The sequence below is a fragment of the Trichomonas vaginalis genome, chromosome IV (genome assembly GCF_026262505.1).
Source record: "Trichomonas vaginalis G3 chromosome IV, whole genome shotgun sequence".
NCBI classification, from domain to species: domain Eukaryota; phylum Parabasalia; order Trichomonadida; family Trichomonadidae; genus Trichomonas; species Trichomonas vaginalis.
This window is the reverse complement of record NC_067206.1, coordinates 448,033-466,199: the sequence shown is the minus strand read 5'-3', so window position 1 is coordinate 466,199 and position 18,167 is coordinate 448,033. Positions and strand designations below refer to the sequence as shown.

Sequence of the window (18,167 nt, the reverse complement as noted above, 5' to 3'; positions counted from 1 at the left end):
TACAGTTTTATTTTTTTCTCGCTGTGAAACGTATTCGGTCATTTTTTTAAAAATTAATTTTTTGTTAGAGATAAGAGCTAAAACTCGGTAAACAACTTCTTTATGTCTAGAAAATTCTATCTTGCCTTTTATTTTTTTCTCGCTGTGAAACGTATTCGGTCATTTTTTTTAAAAATTAATTTTTTGTTAGAGATAAGAGCTAAAACTCGGTAAACAACTTCTTTATGTCTAGAAAATTCTATCTTGCCTTTTATTTTTTCTCGCTGTGAAACGTATTCGGTCATTTTTTTAAAAATTAATTTTTTGTTAGAGATAAGAGCTAAAACTCGGTAAACAACTTCTTTATGTCTAGAAAATTCTATCTTGCCTTTTATTTTTTTCTCGCTGTGAAACGTATTCGGTCATTTTTTTAAAAATTAATTTTTTGTTAGAGATAAGAGCTAAAACTCGGTAAACAACTTCTTTATGTCTAGAAAATTCTATCTTGCCTTTTATTTTTTTCTCGCTGTGAAACGTATTCGGTCATTTTTTTAAAAAATTAATTTTTTGTTAGAGATAAGAGCTAAAACTCGGTAAACAACTTCTTTATGTCTAGAAAATTCTATCTTGCCTTTTATTTTTTTCTCGCTGTGAAACGTATTCGGTCATTTTTTTAAAAATTAATTTTTTGTTAGAGATAAGAGCTAAAACTCGGTAAACAACTTCTTTATGTCTAGAAAATTCTATCTTGCCTTTTATTTTTTTCTCGCTGTGAAACGTATTCGGTCTCATTTTTTTAAAAATTAATTTTTGTTAGAGATAAGAGCTAAAACTCGGTAAACAACTTCTTTATGTCTAGAAAATTCTATCTTGCCTTTTATTTTTTCTCGCTGTGAAACGTATTCGGTCATTTTTTTAAAAATTAATTTTTTGTTAGAGATAAGAGCTAAAACTCGGTAAACAACTTCTTTATGTCTAGAAAATTCTATCTTGCCTTTTATTTTTTTCTCGCTGTGAAACGTATTCGGTCATTTTTTTAAAAATTAATTTTTTGTTAGAGATAAGAGCTAAAACTCGGTAAACAACTTCTTTATGTCTAGAAAATTCTATCTTGCCTTTTATTTTTTTCTCGCTGTGAAACGTATTCGGTCATTTTTTTAAAAATTAATTTTTGTTAGAGATAAGAGCTAAAACTCGGTAAACAACTTCTTTATGTCTAGAAAATTCTATCTTGCCTTTTATTTTTTTCTCGCTGTGAAACGTATTCGGTCATTTTTTTAAAAATTAATTTTTTGTTAGAGATAAGAGCTAAAACTCGGTAAACAACTTCTTTATGTCTAGAAAATTCTATCTTGCCTTTTATTTTTTTCTCGCTGTGAAACGTATTCGGTCATTTTTTTAAAAATTAATTTTTTGTTAGAGATAAGAGCTAAAACTCGGTAAACAACTTCTTTATGTCTAGAAAATTCTATCTTGCCTTTTATTTTTTCTCGCTGTGAAACGTATTCGGTCATTTTTTTAAAAATTAATTTTTTGTTAGAGATAAGAGCTAAAACTCGGTAAACAACTTCTTTATGTCTAGAAAATTCTATCTTGCCTTTTATTTTTTTCTCGCTGTGAAACGTATTCGGTCATTTTTTTAAAATTAATTTTTTGTTAGAGATAAGAGCTAAAACTCGGTAAACAACTTCTTTATGTCTAGAAAATTCTATCTTGCCTTTTATTTTTTTCTCGCTGTGAAACGTATTCGGTCATTTTTTAAAAATTAATTTTTTGTTAGAGATAAGAGCTAAAACTCGTAAACAACTTCTTTATTCTAGAAAATTCTATCTTGCCTTTTATTTTTTTCTCTGCTGTGAAACGTATTCGGTCATTTTTTTAAAAATTAATTTTTTTAGAGATAAGAGCTAAAACTCGGTAAACAACTTCTTTATGTCTAGAAAATTCTATCTTGCCTTTTATTTTTTTCTCGCTGTGAAACGTATTCGTCATTTTTTAAAAATTAATTTTTTGTTAGAGATAGAGCTAAAAACTCGGTAAACAACTTCTTTATGTCTAGAAAATTCTATCTTGCCTTTTATTTTTTTCTCGCTGTGAAACGTATTCGGTCATTTTTTTAAAAATTAATTTTTTTGTTAGAGATAAGAGCTAAAACTCGGTAAACAACTTCTTTATGTCTAGAAAATTCTATCTTGCCTTTTATTTTTTTCTCGCTGTGAAACGTATTCGTCATTTTTTAAAAATTAAATTTTTTGTTAGAGATAAGAGCTAAAACTCGGTAAACAACTTCTTTATGTCTAGAAAAATTCTATCTTGCCTTTTATTTTTTTCTCGCTGTGAAACGTATTCGGTCATTTTTTTAAAAATTAATTTTTTTGTTAGAGATAAGAGCTAAAACTCGGTAAACAACTTCTTTATGTCTAGAAAATTCTATCTTGCCTTTTATTTTTTTCTCGCTTGAAACGTATTCGGTCATTTTTTTTAAAAATTAATTTTTTGTTAGAGATAAGAGCTAAAACTCGGTAACAACTTCTTTATGTCTAGAAAATTCTATCTTGCCTTTTATTTTTTTCTCGCTGTGAAACGTATTCGGTCATTTTTTTAAAAATTAATTTTTTGTTAGAGATAAGAGCTAAAACTCGGTAAACAACTTCTTTATGTCTAGAAAATTCTATCTTGCCTTTTATTTTTTTTCGCTGTGAAACGTATTCGTCATTTTTTTAAAAATTAATTTTTTGTTAGAGATAAGAGCTAAACTCGGTAAACAACTTCTTTAATGTCTAGAAAATTCTATCTTGCCTTTTATTTTTTTCTCGCTGTGAAACGTATTCGGTCATTTTTTTTAAAAAATTAATTTTTTGTTAGAGATAAGAGCTAAAACTCGGTAAAAAACTTCTTTATGTCTAGAAAATTCTATCTTGCCTTTTATTTTTTTCTCGCTGTGAAACGTATTCGGTCATTTTTTTAAAAATTAATTTTTTGTTAGAGATAAGAGCTAAAACTCGGTAAACAACTTCTTTATTGTCTAGAAAATTCTATCTTGCCTTTTATTTTTTTCTCGCTGTGAAACGTATTCGGTCATTTTTTTAAAAATTAATTTTTTGTTAGAGATAAGAGCTAAAACTCGTAAACAACTTCTTTATGTCTAGAAAATTCTATCTTGCCTTTTATTTTTTCTCGCTGTGAAACGTATTCGGTCATTTTTTTAAAAATTAATTTTTTGTTAGAGATAAGAGCTAAAACTCGGTAAACAACTTCTTTATGTCTAGAAAATTCTATCTTGCCTTTTATTTTTTTCTCGCTGTGAAACGTATTCGGTCATTTTTTAAAAATTAATTTTTTGTTAGAGATAAGAGCTAAAACTCGGTAAACAACTTCTTTATGTCTAGAAAATTCTATCTTGCCTTTTTATTTTTTTCTCGCTGTGAAACGTTATTCGGTCATTTTTTTAAAAATTAATTTTTTTGTTAGAGATAAGAGCTAAAACTCGGTAAACAACTTCTTTATGTCTAAAAATTCTATCTTGCCTTTTTATTTTTTTCTCGCTGTGAAACGTATTCGGTCATTTTTTTAAAAATTAATTTTTGTTAGAGATAAGAGCTAAAACTCGGTAAAAACTTCTTTATGTCTAGAAAATTCTATCTTGCCTTTTATTTTTTTCTCGCTGTGAAACGTAATTCGGTCATTTTTTTTAAAAATTAATTTTTGTTAGAGATAAGAGCTAAAACTCGGTAAACAACTTCTTTTATGTCTAGAAAATTCTATCTTGCCTTTTATTTTTTTCTCGCTGTGAAACGTATTCGGTCATTTTTTTAAAAATTAATTTTTTGTTAGAGATAAGAGCTAAAACTCGGTAAAACAACTTCTTTATGTCTAGAAAATTTAACATCGTCTCCCATTTTATATATTTGGTTTAGAATGTTCGAAATGCGTAATATGGTCATTAATATTAATTGAAAAGAAACCTTGAATTAATTCAATTCTGAATCTCACAAAATATTTTAAATTACAAACTTTGTCGTTTGAATAGATAATTAGTAGTAAACTCAAATAACTAGTTTATTTTTGAATAAAAATTATTTGAATTTATTCAATTTTGTGAATTTTCCTTCAAAAATCAAGTTTAAATATCTTATTTGCCATATAATTATAAATACAATGAAACATATTCGAAATTGAAAAGAATAACTTTTTCTGTTCTTTCAATTTATTCAATTTGAATTTCGCAATATTGGATTTCTCATTAAATACCTATTAAAAACAACAAACAATTTAACTTACATTCAAATTTATTTGTGTTATATTCAATCTTCTCAAAACTTATAATTTTCGGCTATAGCATGATTATATGGTATATAATATAATAAACCTATAATAGTATCATTCTTTCAATTATTTGAAGAGAAAACCGAAAAAATATATTTTCGGTCTATAACAATTTTAATTATTTTTAAGTTGGACCATTATAAAAATTGATTTATTTTTGTCAATGAAATAACGATAGAGAATATTTTTTTATGGGCCAAAAAATTCCTCTCAAAAGATTGAATTGTAATTTATATCGAATTTGATTTTTTCTGTGAAAGTTCAATAAATTATCGGTAATTGTGATGATTAGATATTTATGGATATTGATTAAAGCTGCTCCCACAGCATAAAGCGCAATATTTGCATAACGTCATGAAGTTCCGAACTTTCATAAAAAAAACTGGAACTTTATTTTTATGGGTCTTCGATAAAAAGTTTTCAATTAAAATCACAGTGCAGTGGAAGATCTTGTGGATGTCATTATGTTCTCTACTTTGAATTAAAATTAATTACGGTGCTCAAAGAATATGTGTATTTTATGTTGCAGTCAGACTCTGTTTTGTCTACAAATCATTATTGCTTCGACGCTTAAGCTTTAATTAAAAATGCTCAGGTGAATTGTTTTTGATTTTGCGATAAAGCTTGATTTTTAACTTATTGTACAGATATTCGGTATTAAATTGCATATCTTATCATTGATTTTATTGGAAAAATATATTAATTGCGCCAACAAAATACCCATGAATTTGTAAACTTTTCTTTCTTATATCACACTTAAAAAATATGCTATTGTAGTTTTATGTGTTATTTTTTTAAACCATATTTTATTGATATTTCATATAAAATTAATTTCAATGTAAAATTCCATTGAAATACAAGCAATTAATAATAAAAAGACAAATTTATCCGAGTTTTTCGGTGTTTCTTGACTTAGATCTATACGGTGTCAAGACTGCTAAAGAAGCAAGGATTGCGAAAGCGGAAGACATGTAAATGACGGCCAATGTCCATCCACTTATTTTAGCCTTCCACCATAGTGTCTTAGGAAGACCTTTCTTGTCATCTAAAACTGTAATATTCTCAGATCCATCAACATTATTGTAATTTTTACCGCAAAGTTGTCCAGATATTGACAGATTCATGAAGTCGGTATCGATTACATCACTCATTCTGCCTCTGTAGTAGTTCAAACAGTTGTTTCCGTGATATACAAGTAATGGCATCTCATCGTCGTGGATTTTATGATCTTTGAGGAATCCTTCGTTGTATTGGAACGACATCCATCCTGTTTTGACACCGCAGTGCTTATCAGCTATATCCAAAATGTCATTTTTGAGTCCATCATTGATTTTTGTGGAAGTGTATGTATCTTCTACAAGCAAAACTGCTGAAGGAACTTGTGAATGATGTAAGTTTGCTAATTCATTATACAAATAACGATGAGCACCACCAAATTTGTATTCATCAACAAATCCTTGTAATAGAGATAACTGGTTGTATTCTATCGGGCAATTTGGTGATGTATATGCAATAACTTTTTCTGTCTTGTATGGAACAATCTGATACAAGAAGATATCTTGATAAATATAATATTGTTTTGCAATTTTTTGATATAATTTGAAGGCAATACTACTCTCACTCTGAACCTGTAAGTAAAAGAGTGTTCCTCCTTCTGTTAAATTAGATTTATAATTTTCAATTTCACTTTGATCCTGAATTTTCGTGAGATGTGGCTGTAATGTCTTGTTAACGAACTCCTCCCACTCAAGAGCAGTATGTGTTTTAGTTTCAGGCCAATAATCCTTCTCATCTCCTTGAATTATAACTTGATATGGAGTGTGTGGTACAGTAAAATGGCTACATGCATCACCTTCACCGCAATTAAGTAATGTAAAGTAGAAATCATCGCGTTTGTTGTTTCTTTGGCGAAAAATCATTGACTCATTTGGAATTTCAGTACAATGTCCACAGTAAGGACTATAAGCAATAGCAAATATTGGCTTCTCAAAGCTTTTTTCTTTAAGTTTTAGGTATTTTTTGTAGCTAAATCTTATAAACTCAGCTTGAATACCGTGAATTAGGAAAGCAAACATTTTTGAGAAATTGAATTTTTGATTTTGAATTTTAATATCGTTATCCAACGTGCAATTTTTCTAAATTCCGAATTTTTAAAATCAAATTTCGTGGGAGATCCTATAGTTTTATTTTTGATGTTTTTGTTTTTCTTATCTTCTGCAAACTGTGGACGCTCACCAACTTGTGAAGCCCCACTAACATTTGCAGAACCTATTAACAATGCAAAATTGCTTCAAATACAGTTATTACTTCGTCACGGAGAAAGAACTCCAGGAGGAAATCATTTTCCTGGTTTCGATACAGGAGAATGGCACTGTGATGAAAATTCCTCAATAGCTCCAAGATACCATCCAGCCCCTGCTTGGCATCCAAGAGATTATTACGAACATTTCGATTCAAGACTTATGGCATATCCACCATCTTGCAGGCCAGAAGACTTAACTACTTATGGTATGCAGCAGCATTTTGAATTAGGTAAAGCAGTAAAGGAACATTATTCAAAGAATGAAGGTTTTATGCCAGAAAATGCTAATCCAGAGACAACTTATGCCCGTGCAACTGAACTAGACAGAACAGTCAAGTCTGCTGTCTCATTCCTTCAAGGAATGTACCCTCCAACTTCTCCAAATGAAGTTGTTCCTTTAATTACCGATACTCCTGAAGCAGGCATCCTCCATCCCGATGATGAATGGTGCAAGGAGCTCCAAGGCATGGAAGAGGAATTTTTCGCCCAACAATTCGTTCAAGATTACTACAAGAACTTTTCCGCAAAATACAAGAAGCTTTTCGTTGATCACAGAATGAAATTCAACCTCAAGCAAGTCAAGAAGTACTCCTCGTTCATCAGTTTGGCTTCTTGCAGTGAACATAACCTTCCAGATTGGATTACAGACGAATTGATTGATGATTGCAAGAAATACCTCTCATTCTATAACTACAACAAGAACAACATGGACAAATACCGTGGTGTTGGTGCTGCTCCTCTTTTCAGAGAAATGTTCAGAATTGCTGACCAAAGAGTTTCATTACAGAACAAATACAAGATTGTTTTGCTCTCTTCTCATGATGGCGCACTCCTCGCTGTACTTTCTACCTTCAAATTCACTGAATTATACGGTCCAACAGTCAGATCTCACTTAATCCTCGAACTTTGGGACAGAAATGGTCAGATCTGGGCCAGATTTGTCTTCAACGGAAAGCCACTTGTAATTGACTTCGTTAAACAAGAGGCAGACACAGGTTTGTTCTTATATAGCAACTTCAAGATTCAGATGGCAAGACTTGGCTATATCAATCATTGTTATGTACCTGAGTGGGAAAAATAAAGATATTTTTCTATTATGTTTTAATATTTAAATTTTATTTTTGATTTAAATTCAAAATAACAATGTCAAAGATCTGTACCTTACAAAATTTACTTAAGTGCTTTCCTAAATTTTAATTTTGCTTCGATAGAAATATGAAATCAATTAAATTGATTAGATTGGGCAAAATAGAGGGTTGAAAAGAAAGAATTAGCCAAAATACAGTTATTGCTCACTTGTTGGTGTCCATTTTCTCGATATTATTAAGAATAATTTGATCATGAAATTGAACAACTCAAATATTTTTAATTGCTATTTCATTGTGATTGTATATGTCCGGTAAATAATAAAATAACGATTATTTTTATAAAAAGTGACGAAACTCAGCTAGTCCATCCTAAAATTTTCTATCGTCCTTTTTGGAAAAATGTCGAGCAGAAACTTCTCCCGTACATTCAAGAAACCAATGCGTCCATACGAGAAGGAGCGCATGCACAAGGAGCTCCAGGTCGTTGGTGAATATGGCCTTAAGAACAAGCGTGAAATCTGGCGTGTTTCATACACACTTTCTAAGATCCGCCACGCTGCTCGTGAACTTCTTACACTTCCAGAGAACGATTCAAAGCGTATCTTCGAAGGTGCAGCTCTCCTTCGTCGTCTTACAAAACTTGGCGTTCTTGACGAATCCAAGCAAAAGCTCGATTATGTTCTTTCTCTTACAGTCAACGATCTCATGGATCGCCGTCTCCAGACACAAGTTCACAAGCGTGCTCTTGCCAACTCTGTCCACCACGCACGTACATTAGTTTCTCACCGCCACATCTCTGTTGAGAACCAGCTCGTCAATCAGCCAGCTTTCCTTGTTTGGAAGGAGTCTGAGAAGAACATCAAGTCCGCTGATACTTCTGTTATGACCACAGAAAAGCTCGGCCGTAAGAAGCGTATGCGGGCCCATGCTCAGACCAAGAAGGCTGATGAAGAATAAATTTCCTAAACTACTCATAATAAAGATTTCGAAAGATTTCAAATTTCATTGAATTTTTTTTTAACACTCCTTTATTTTTCATACAAATATCTGTTTGAGAATCATATATCAAAATCTCTATTCACAGATTTCAGATTTCAATTCTAGATTTTTTTTGTTGAAGGTATTGTCACTTTTCTTCGTAAATTTACGCGGGAATGACCGAAGATGGTAACTTCGGCAACCAAGACAATCCACTTTTACCTTTAATCATGACTGATCCAACACAACAGAACTACGGAATGCCTCAAAGCAATAACACAATGATACCTCAAGAAATTTTGCAAATGTACTTTTCTCAAACAGCTACACAGTTACACCCAAAACAGGCCGAATTTTCTGCAAGAGGAACCTGGACACAGCAAGAGGATGAACAATTGCTTAGTGCTGTTCATCAGCTTGGACCTAAAAAATGGGTTGATATTGCAAAATTCGTTCCAACAAGAACATCGAAGCAATGCAGAGAACGTTGGTTCCATAGACTTGATCCTGAAATACGTCACGAGCCTTTCGAACCTTGGGAAGACCAAATTATTATTACAAAACAACGAGAAATCGGAAATAAATGGGCAACTATAGCCCAAGAACTTCAGGGTAGAAGTCCTTCTGCGGTAAAGAATAGATGGTACTCCGGCCTGAAGAATTACCATACTACTCATGCTCAGATGAACCTTGAAGCTATGTCATTAGATAATAGTATCAACCGTGTTTCTCCTTCTTTAGATGATTCTATTCCACCTCCAAGTACAGATTTATAAAATCAAAATGATAAAAAACAGAATAAAAAAAATGTATTGTCGCATCAACAAACTAAATATAAACTTGTTTTTTATTTCGTTTGAAAGCTAGTATCCTATGTAAATCTGCTTGAAAAATAGGCTTTCCATTCATTCAAAATTTATTTTTTATGTTTTGAAAAATTTCAGTGAAATCAAAAAAAAGGTAGTGGGGCTTCCAGGCGCGTTGCGCCCTCTAGCCCATAAAAAATTTCTGAGGACGAGCCAGCCGGTGACTTTTTTGTAGAGCACTCAAAATAGTATAACTTTGTCCGGACAAGTAAGGGTCTATCGTCGCTACAGGAAAAGTTACAGGCGTTCCAAGGAAGTATACTTTGAGAAGCCTTTTCTCCCTTATAGAATGAGATAGGACGGTTATTTTACAAAACTGACAACACTTTGACCGAGTAGTTTCTTGTGCTGAACAAAAAGTGTCATATAAACATCTGTCAAAAACCGCTTTTTAACTTCACTTAAAATGCCACGTAAGCTACGTAAGAATATACGTAAGAGGAAGGGAGCATTGAAACATCCAATAGTAAAACTGACACCACAACAACAGTTGCAACAACAAATGATGAATGACCCCACTATGTTGCAACAAATGTCAAGCAACCCTATGCTTTTAAACCGAGTTATTGGTGCACAGAGTGGAGGTTTAAGAGCGGCACTTTTAGCGAAAATGGCAGGCTATGGTGGAGCTGCAGACGGAACAGCTTATAACGAAACAATAAGAATTACCGAAAAAGTGACAAAACATCAAAAACAGGGAGGGGGTCTCAATTTTTATTACTTATATTATTTTACAATATTTATATAAATACTCTTTATAATATTTTTACTATAAAATTATACCTCAAATTCAATATTTAAAAATATTTATCATAATTATCTCAAAATTATATTTTATATTATTTTTCATATGTATAAATCATATAATCTATCTATGCAAATCTCATCTTTTTGAAACAAACCGCTACCATTTTATAATGGTCCATCTTAAATTCATCATAAATTCTGGTACATGTTAGTACCAGAGTCTTCAAATCTCAAACACTCTGGTACCAACATGTACCAGACGCGAGTTTCCAATGCCCTCGTACGATTTTCTATTAAGATCTTCTTGAATGAGAAGGTCTTCATAGAAACTCGTACGAGGGCTTCTCTTTTAAATACTCTGGTACCTGCTGGTATCGGAGTCGACTTTACAGCCCTTTCCCCAATTTTGAAGCTGGGGAAAGTTTTCAAGCAATGAAAGGGAAGCTCTCGCTATGAGGTGAAAATCTAGAATTTTTACCTCATAGCGAGTAATCCTTTGTTAATTGCTTGAAAACTTTCTTCAAATTATCAAAATTTCGAGGAAAGTTTCCTTGCTTCAAAGTAGAGATGGAGCCCTTTGAGCCACTGCATATAGGTCAGTGACTCAAAATACTCCATCTCTACTAGAAATCGCCAAAATTTGGGTCGCAATCTTTGAAATGCGACGCAAGTTTGGGCAATTTCGCGAGGGACTTGCTCCATTTGGTGCATAGATTCACACTCTATGCACCAGATGGAACAATTCTTTCGCTGACAGCGGGAAACTTTGTCTGAATAGTTTAACATTCAGACAAAGTTTCCCGCTGTCAGAGAGGGAATGGAAGGGTAAGAGGTATATATTCATAATGTATACCTCTTACTCTTCCATTCCCTCAAGAAAGTTCAAAAACTTGGGTGCAATCAGTTCTGATTGCACCCAAGTTTTTGAACTTTGTATAAGGAATTGTTGGCTATGATGTACTGATCATGAATCAGTACATCATAGCCAACAATTCCTTCGCAAACAGTGGGAAACTTTGTCTGAATAGTTTAACATTCAGACAAAATTTCCCGCTGTCAGGGAGGGAATTAGAGGGTGGGAGATATATAGATAGACTATAAATCTCTCACCCTTTAATTCCCTCAAGAAAGTTCAAAAACTTGGGTGCAATCAGAACTGATTGCACCCAAGTTTTTGAATTTTGTATAAGGAATTGTTGGCTATGATGTGGATAGCCGCTGCCAGACCAAATGAATTAACCGTTGTGAATAACGTTTCTGAATCTTTATTTAAAAAGATAAAATATCACGATTTTGGCTGCGTTAAAAATCAAAGAATTGATGTTTTTGTCAAAAATCTTTTAGAAGAAGTTGCACCCAATTACTTTTATCGTATTAAAAACGATTTACTTCAAACAGGTTTTATTCCTTCAATTAGAATTCGCGAGCCTCGATTGACAGATTATAAAACAAAATTGAAAAGAGAAGTTCAATCACGTTTATACCAAGTATTAAATTTTGTTCAGAATCAAGAAGCCAATTTGAATCCATTAAGATTTTTATTGGAAAATGCTGAAGAAAAACTTTCTCAAATAAATGAGAAGATACAAAATTCAATTACATATTTAAGATCGTTTGAAATTCCAAATGAATTGTTAGATACGTATATGTTAGAAATTAATGAATTTTGTTATAATTCTCCAGATTATATTTTAGAACATTTCGAAGAATTTTTAGATGATTTCAAAGAAAAGTGTAATAAACAGAAATTCATCAAAAGTGACAGCTCTCAATTTTTTGACATTTGTAAATTCTAAATTGAATGAGAAAAATGAAATAATACTAAGCATAATACAATATTCTAGATTTAATTATAATTAGGAAAAAGTTAGTTTTGAGAGTACTTTTCATAGGCATATAGAATGAAATCTTCTGAAAAAGAATATCACATAAACTCATATTATTTTCTAATATATAACTATTTTATATAAAAATCAAATTCAATGATCTTAAAAGCGAAGGATAAACCTCAAAATTTACGAATATAATGAGTGGGAATATTTCATATGGTTTTATGATAGATAAGCATTATATTCCCACTCATTATATTCGTAAATTTTGAGGTTTATCCTTCGCTTTTAAGATCATTGAATTTGATTTTTATATAAAATAGTTATATATTAGAAAATAATATGAGTTTATGTGATATTATTTTTCAGAAGATTTTGTGTTCTTCTTCAAAATTTTATTTTTTTATTAAAAAGAATCTTTACAAAATATACATTTACTTAAATTAATATTTAAAAACGTGCTCTATCAAAAGTTCCAAAAATTCAATATTTTAGCTTTTCTGAGGTGTCACTTTTGATGAATTTCTGTTTACAACAGATTTCAAAGAAAAGAATAATTTAATAAACTAAAAAAATTATTATTTTTATTTATTGTGAATTTTAAATTGTCACTTTTTAAGTGTTACTCCCTATTGAAGGTGTCACTTTTTGGGTGTCACTTTTTCGGAAATTCTTATATACTCCACAGAGTGGAGGTTTAAGAGCGGCACTTTTAGCGAAAATGGCAGGCTATGGTGGAGCTGCAGACGGAACAGCTTATAACCCTCAAAGTCAAATGAATTTGAGTTCACTCAAAAATCAAATAACAGATGTCAAAAAGTCAAACATAGACATACAGAAACAAATAAGTGAAAACGAAAAGAAACTAGAATATGACAGACAGACTGTAATGCATGAAAAATAGCGTGACTTCATTTTTGACAGTTTACAAATGTAAAGTGTTGCATCCTTAAAAACTTGGAAATATATACATTCATGAATTATCTTGTATATTAATTGAAAATCAATAAAACCCTAACAATATTTTTTCTTAAAAAAAAACTATAAAAATATAAATAAAATTAATCGTTAAATAAAAATATTTGATATTAGAATTTTATTGGAAAAATAAAAAACTTAATATTTTAAAGAAATACTTAAATACTTGAATGTTTTAACTTTTACATTATCATATAGACTCTCAAATTATTAGCCATTTTGGCTGAGAACTATGGTCTGCGAGGTACATAGATAGAATCAGTACCTCGCAGACTATAGTTCTCTATATGGCGCCGAAAATTTTTTGGTGAAATGTCGTCGCATTTCACCAAAAATTTTTCGGCGCCATAGGAAGAATTGGAGGGTGTGAGATACTATTACATGCTATAGTACTCACACCCTCCAACTCCCAATCAAAATCGCATAAAATTTGCTACTTATCTTCAGATTACCTCCCATTATAAAATATATCATTGCTATCTCATCGTACTATATTTCCACCCTATTGTATTTAAAAATATAAAATTTTTTGATAATATATTTTTATATCTTGAATTTTCAAACAATATATTCACAGATAATATAATGGGAAATCTATCTCAACCTAGCCTTAAAGTACCAAACTCCTGCTTGCATTCTCACTCACAAATATTAAACACCCATCTCCAAAAAACTAAATTCTTCACAATTTTTTAAAATTGAGAACATAAAAAACGTATGCATTCAATAATTTAAGATACTAACAAATATTAAAAACTTCAAAATATCAGATATTAACGTTTTTCAATTAAAAAAAATATCATTTTGCTTTTCAATTCGAACATAAATCTTAAATATTTTTAATTAATATCTGATTTACAGCATTATTATCCATTTATAAATCTGACAAATAAATGACAAAACCATCAGAAATAGTGTCACTTTTTGTCAAAAGTGAAGTCACGCTATTTTTCATGCACAACACAGACAAAGAAACTAAATGAGTTAAACGTAGAGAAAAAGAAGAAAGAAGAACAACTGAAAGAACTAAGTACAGAGGAATATGCGAAAAAAGTGTCAGAAAAAGCAGCAGAAGTAGCAAAAATGGAACAAGATGTTATAAATTTGAAAAACCATACTACTCAATATAAAGTACTGAAAGATGAAGAGATAAAACAAAAAGCCCTGAAGACATATATGGATAGCGATGAGTATAAAAAAGAAGTTGAAGCAAATGTAAAGGCAGAAAAACTTTTACAGTTGCAAAACCAAACCGTACAGTATGAAAACTTAGCACAAGAAAGTAAAAATAACGACGCAGCCATGCAAAAGGCAATGAAAAGCGCAGATATTATAAAAGCTAATAATGACTGGTTAGATGCCCAAGCCAACGCTAAAGCAGCCCAACTTATAGGGTCAATAAGGACAAAATACAAGCGGATGAAGACAGTTCAAATGAAGCTTTAATGAATGCTGACTTTAAGAATGCCTTCGAAGCTCTTCATAGTAAGGTGAAACTAGTGAACGACTTCTCATCTGGAAAGAAACTGAAGTCTGAAGGTTTCGACAAAGAGTTAAGAGAAGTAGCACAAAATATGACGAAAATAACAGATGCAGCAACGAGACAGGCAGTTCAAAGTGCCTATGACGCCGTTAGAGCAGCTGTTGTGGAAAGTCAAGAAAAAGAGTTACAACAGACCAAAACAGACCTAGTAAATGCTTTCTTAAAAACGAAAAGTCAGGTAGGACATTATGCTGCAGATGGAACATATGTGCCAGCTGGTGGAACTTATATACCACCAAACCCTCCAAGAGAAGCACCTGCACCAGGACTACCTAAAACATTTACATCGTCACATGGACACAGACACAGGCATGCACCAAAACCAACACAACAACCAACAGTTCAAAATCCAGCACCACAACAACAACCAAAACCAACAGTTCAAAATCCAGCACAGCAACCAACAGTTCAAAACCCTGCACAGCAACCAACAGTTCAAAATCCAGCACCACAACCAAAACCAGCACAACAACCACCTCCACAACCAGCACAGCAACCAACAGTTCAAAACCCTGCACAACAACAACCACAAACAGAGCAAGGACATAAAAGAAGTAGAGAAAAAGGAAACCAAGAATTCTTAAAAATGCTTAAGGAAGATTATGGTTACCCAGATACTCTTGACTTTAGTGACAGATATAAAGAAGCTATTAGAAAGTTCAAGGAAGGAAATACTGACCCGAACCTATTTAGCTTTATGGTTCAGCATCAAATCGGATATAATCTCAAACCTGGAAAATACAAGCTCGCTAAGGGATATGATTTAATAGCATATCATCCAAATGACATGGATGAATTTACTCCGAGATATTTGATGTCAGAGCTAAATGATAATTCAACTCTCTTCATGAAACGCGTAAAAATAGAGACGGAACGAAAGAAGAAAGGTTTATGAGTCCGGATGACTTAGATAGGGAACTTGTTAAAAACGGTCTCGGAATATATGAAATGCCAGCAGATGAGGTACAAGAAACTCAACAGGAAGAAGTTCAGATACAACCAGACATGGAAGAAATAGTTCAGCAACAACAGCTAGAAGAGCCTGAAGGAAACGAACAAGTCCCTCCTTTGGAAACTAACTTCACAGAACTAGATGAAGATTTGGAACAGCCGAAAAATCTTGACCCTCAACAAGTGTATGCGGGGAATATGGAATCTTTCCAAGAGTCTAAGAAAAATTTGGCTGACATAGTAGAAGAATATCGAAAAATGTTCACCGACATACAAAAGACTCCAACATCAGATGAAAATATTCAGCATAGAATGGAAGTACTGAAAGAAAATGTACGCAAATACAATAATCCTTTTTACTTACGACCATATAACGTTCAATCTTTGGCTGAACTCGGTGAAAATAAAAGGTTAAATTTCAACAAAACATATAGAAATGAAACATTGTTTAAAGTTCATTCAGAACCTAACCAATATGGAAACAAACCTACTTTTGTTTCTGCAGACTATGGAACTACAATGAAATGGGGTCATAAAGCTAATCCGGATAGGTGGTTCATAAACTTACAACCTCAATTCCAAGAAGTTGTAGACGCAATGGAAGTGAATGGTGAACCAGATATAACGGGTATTTTCAGCGCGGCGTTAATGCCATTGAAAGATATGAAAGATGCAGATATTTTGGACCAGTATGAAATGAACATGGCTGAGGGAAATATAACACCTGACGTTCTAGAACATTTATCTCAAAGAACTACACAGAACCATAGAGATGGTATATTTGGTGAAGAGTTTAGAAAGAAAGTTAGGGAGAGAGAAGGAAAAGAACCTATTGTACATGACCTTGCAAACGAAAGTTTGCAAAATGTCATAAAAACTTACTTTGCAGACAATGAACTGAGAAGGGATGAATATTTAAGAAAACTCAAATGGACAGTACCAAATGAAATGTTAGTATTGAAAAACATGTTCCATGACAAAATAAAACCAACTACAGAAATAAATGACGCAAGACTGAAACGTTGGGTAAAAGCTTTCCCATTCACAAAAGATATTATTGGTTACATGGAAAGAAAACCAGAATGGCTACAAAAACATATATTTGGAAACGAGCTTATTCCATATGGACAAGCTCTGTTTGAAGAGCTTGAACCGGAAACTCAGGAAAGAGTCATGCAAACAATAAGCGAAGACTCAAATACAAACTATGACGAAATCTTTCTAGGATATAGGTTACCTGAGATGGGCGACCAGAGCCCAAAGGCAAAAAGGACATGGGAAATTTACAACATACTAGGTGAACATGAGGCAAGGATGCTACAACTTGAAGCAGAGGGCAAGTTACCAAAAGCGACACCAAAGAAGAAGAGAAGAGTAGAACAAAGTGAAAGTAGTGAAGAAGTAACTTCATCTAGTGAAAGTAGTGGCAATGAAGGAAAAAGAAGAGTTAAAAACTCTGTTAAAAACTCAGTCAGGAAGAAAGTAAAGCTTGGTCCGAGTGGGTTCTATTATGACATATAAATCCAACTATTCTATATTTTTACCCATATGAAATGTACGCCGCTCAGAATATAACGCCAACAGTTTTGGATGCCATGAACGGAAATGTTTCCGAATGGTATAACGAATGCGACAATGCCATTAGAAGGTCAGAAATAGTTCCTGGAACTTACGAATATACAACTGCTGTTTCTTATGGAAACGTAGGTGAGTTTGGAGAAGGTTCTTCAACAACAGTAGATATTGCTTGCGACAGGTTTCATATTATTTCTATTGACAACTCATTCTTATACGTGGAACATGACATTGAAATAAAACCTTCTGCCAAGTTGTCTGACAAGAAAGGTTGCAATGGAATTTTCTATGTCGGATACCAATATGCTCCAGAAGTTTTCATGGGATATAAGATATATTCTAACTCTGACTTAGTTCAAACAGTAACATGGGCAAACTATGAATGGTTCGCTTTGAGAAACTCAGTACAACCACAAGCTAGAGAACAAACAGACCAGTATGCAACTATTGAGAAAATAAGAAGACTTGACCCTAACGTTCCAGGAGTTTATGTTAACCTTTCTGGACAAACTGCAGCAGCAGTAACCAAAGTAAAACTGAAACTTAGAGTTCCTTTGTCATCTTTCCTCATCTTTAGGTTCTTAAGATACTTGCCAAACTGGGCAGGAAAAATTTCTATCGAACTTACTCCAAGCAAAAATAACTTAGTCATTGCACCAACACAAGACCCATTCACTATTACAGACGTAAAGGGAACAAATCAAACGTCATTCGCCGAATTTTGCAAAGACAAAGTTGACTTAGACTTTGGTTTCTCAAACTTCAACAATGAAGTAAACTATTATTTCAATGCTGCTGGAACTGCTTGGGACCCAGTTAAGTTCACATGCGAACAGTTTGAATGCAAGAGAATAGAAAGCAGACTTGCAGTCTATATGTTGGACCCAGATATTTCAAATGCTTTAGCTGCCAAATATATTGCAGTTCCACTTATGTTCCCTATACACCAAATATCTGTCAAAGACTTTGCAGGTGAAGTTGGAAACCAAAATCCAGGAGCCGCAG

At 32.4% G+C, this 18,167-nt stretch overlaps 5 protein-coding genes and 2 pseudogenes across 7 annotated transcripts, besides 9 other annotated features; 6 read left to right on the top strand and 1 right to left on the bottom strand.

The window, feature by feature from the left end:
- Positions 1-3,573: 3,573 nt before the first annotated feature.
- Positions 3,574-4,414: a mobile genetic element.
- Positions 3,574-4,414: a terminal%2Cinverted (terminal inverted repeat of Banshee-A1 transposon ID:TVAGG3_0002720).
- A 669-nt stretch (positions 4,415-5,083) lies between these two features.
- On the bottom strand, positions 5,084-6,401 carry TVAGG3_0002710 (thioredoxin-like family; the record flags this gene model as incomplete). The annotated part of the gene is made up of 1 exon (XM_001298509.1): positions 5,190-6,380. The coding sequence occupies one exon, from the start codon at positions 6,378-6,380 to the stop codon at positions 5,190-5,192; it is 1,191 nt and encodes a 396-aa protein (XP_001298510.1).
- Positions 6,402-6,466: 65 nt separating this feature from the next.
- TVAGG3_0002700 (histidine acid phosphatase) lies at positions 6,467-7,909 on the top strand (the record flags this gene model as incomplete). Its single annotated transcript, XM_001298508.1, has 1 exon — positions 6,498-7,688. The coding sequence occupies one exon, from the start codon at positions 6,498-6,500 to the stop codon at positions 7,686-7,688; it is 1,191 nt and encodes a 396-aa protein (XP_001298509.1).
- A 104-nt stretch (positions 7,910-8,013) lies between these two features.
- Positions 8,014-8,720, top strand: TVAGG3_0002690 (Chain J Uncharacterized Ribosomal Protein; the record flags this gene model as incomplete). Its single annotated transcript, XM_001298507.2, has 1 exon — positions 8,095-8,652. The coding sequence occupies one exon, from the start codon at positions 8,095-8,097 to the stop codon at positions 8,650-8,652; it is 558 nt and encodes a 185-aa protein (XP_001298508.1).
- A 54-nt stretch (positions 8,721-8,774) lies between these two features.
- On the top strand, positions 8,775-10,264 carry TVAGG3_0002680 (RNA polymerase II transcription regulator recruiting protein; the record flags this gene model as incomplete). The annotated part of the gene is made up of 1 exon (XM_001298506.1): positions 8,850-9,449. One exon carries the CDS (start codon positions 8,850-8,852, stop codon positions 9,447-9,449), a length of 600 nt encoding a protein of 199 aa, XP_001298507.1.
- A 1,757-nt stretch (positions 10,265-12,021) lies between these two features.
- Positions 12,022-12,058: a mobile genetic element.
- Positions 12,026-12,058: a terminal%2Cinverted (terminal inverted repeat of Banshee-A3 transposon ID:TVAGG3_0002660).
- Positions 12,059-12,614: 556 nt separating this feature from the next.
- Positions 12,615-12,652: a mobile genetic element.
- Positions 12,615-12,652: a terminal%2Cinverted (terminal inverted repeat of Banshee-A3 transposon ID:TVAGG3_0002650).
- Positions 12,653-12,798: a mobile genetic element.
- Positions 12,769-12,798: a terminal%2Cinverted (terminal inverted repeat of MuDR-2_TvMULE3 transposon ID:TVAGG3_0002640).
- A 2,131-nt stretch (positions 12,799-14,929) lies between these two features.
- On the top strand, positions 14,930-15,220 carry TVAGG3_0002630 (protein of unknown function, DUF4106 family; the record flags this gene model as incomplete). The annotated part of the gene is made up of 1 exon (XM_051219693.1): positions 14,930-15,220. One exon carries the CDS (start codon positions 14,930-14,932, stop codon positions 15,218-15,220), a length of 291 nt encoding a protein of 96 aa, XP_051104679.1.
- A 2-nt stretch (positions 15,221-15,222) lies between these two features.
- TVAGG3_0002620 lies at positions 15,223-16,190 on the top strand (annotated as a pseudogene). Its single transcript has one exon. A coding segment is annotated over exon 1 (968 nt).
- Positions 16,191-16,284: 94 nt separating this feature from the next.
- On the top strand, positions 16,285-17,108 carry TVAGG3_0002610 (annotated as a pseudogene). Its single transcript has one exon — positions 16,287-17,108. A coding segment is annotated over exon 1 (822 nt).
- An 86-nt stretch (positions 17,109-17,194) lies between these two features.
- Positions 17,195-18,167: part of a mobile genetic element that runs on past the window's edge.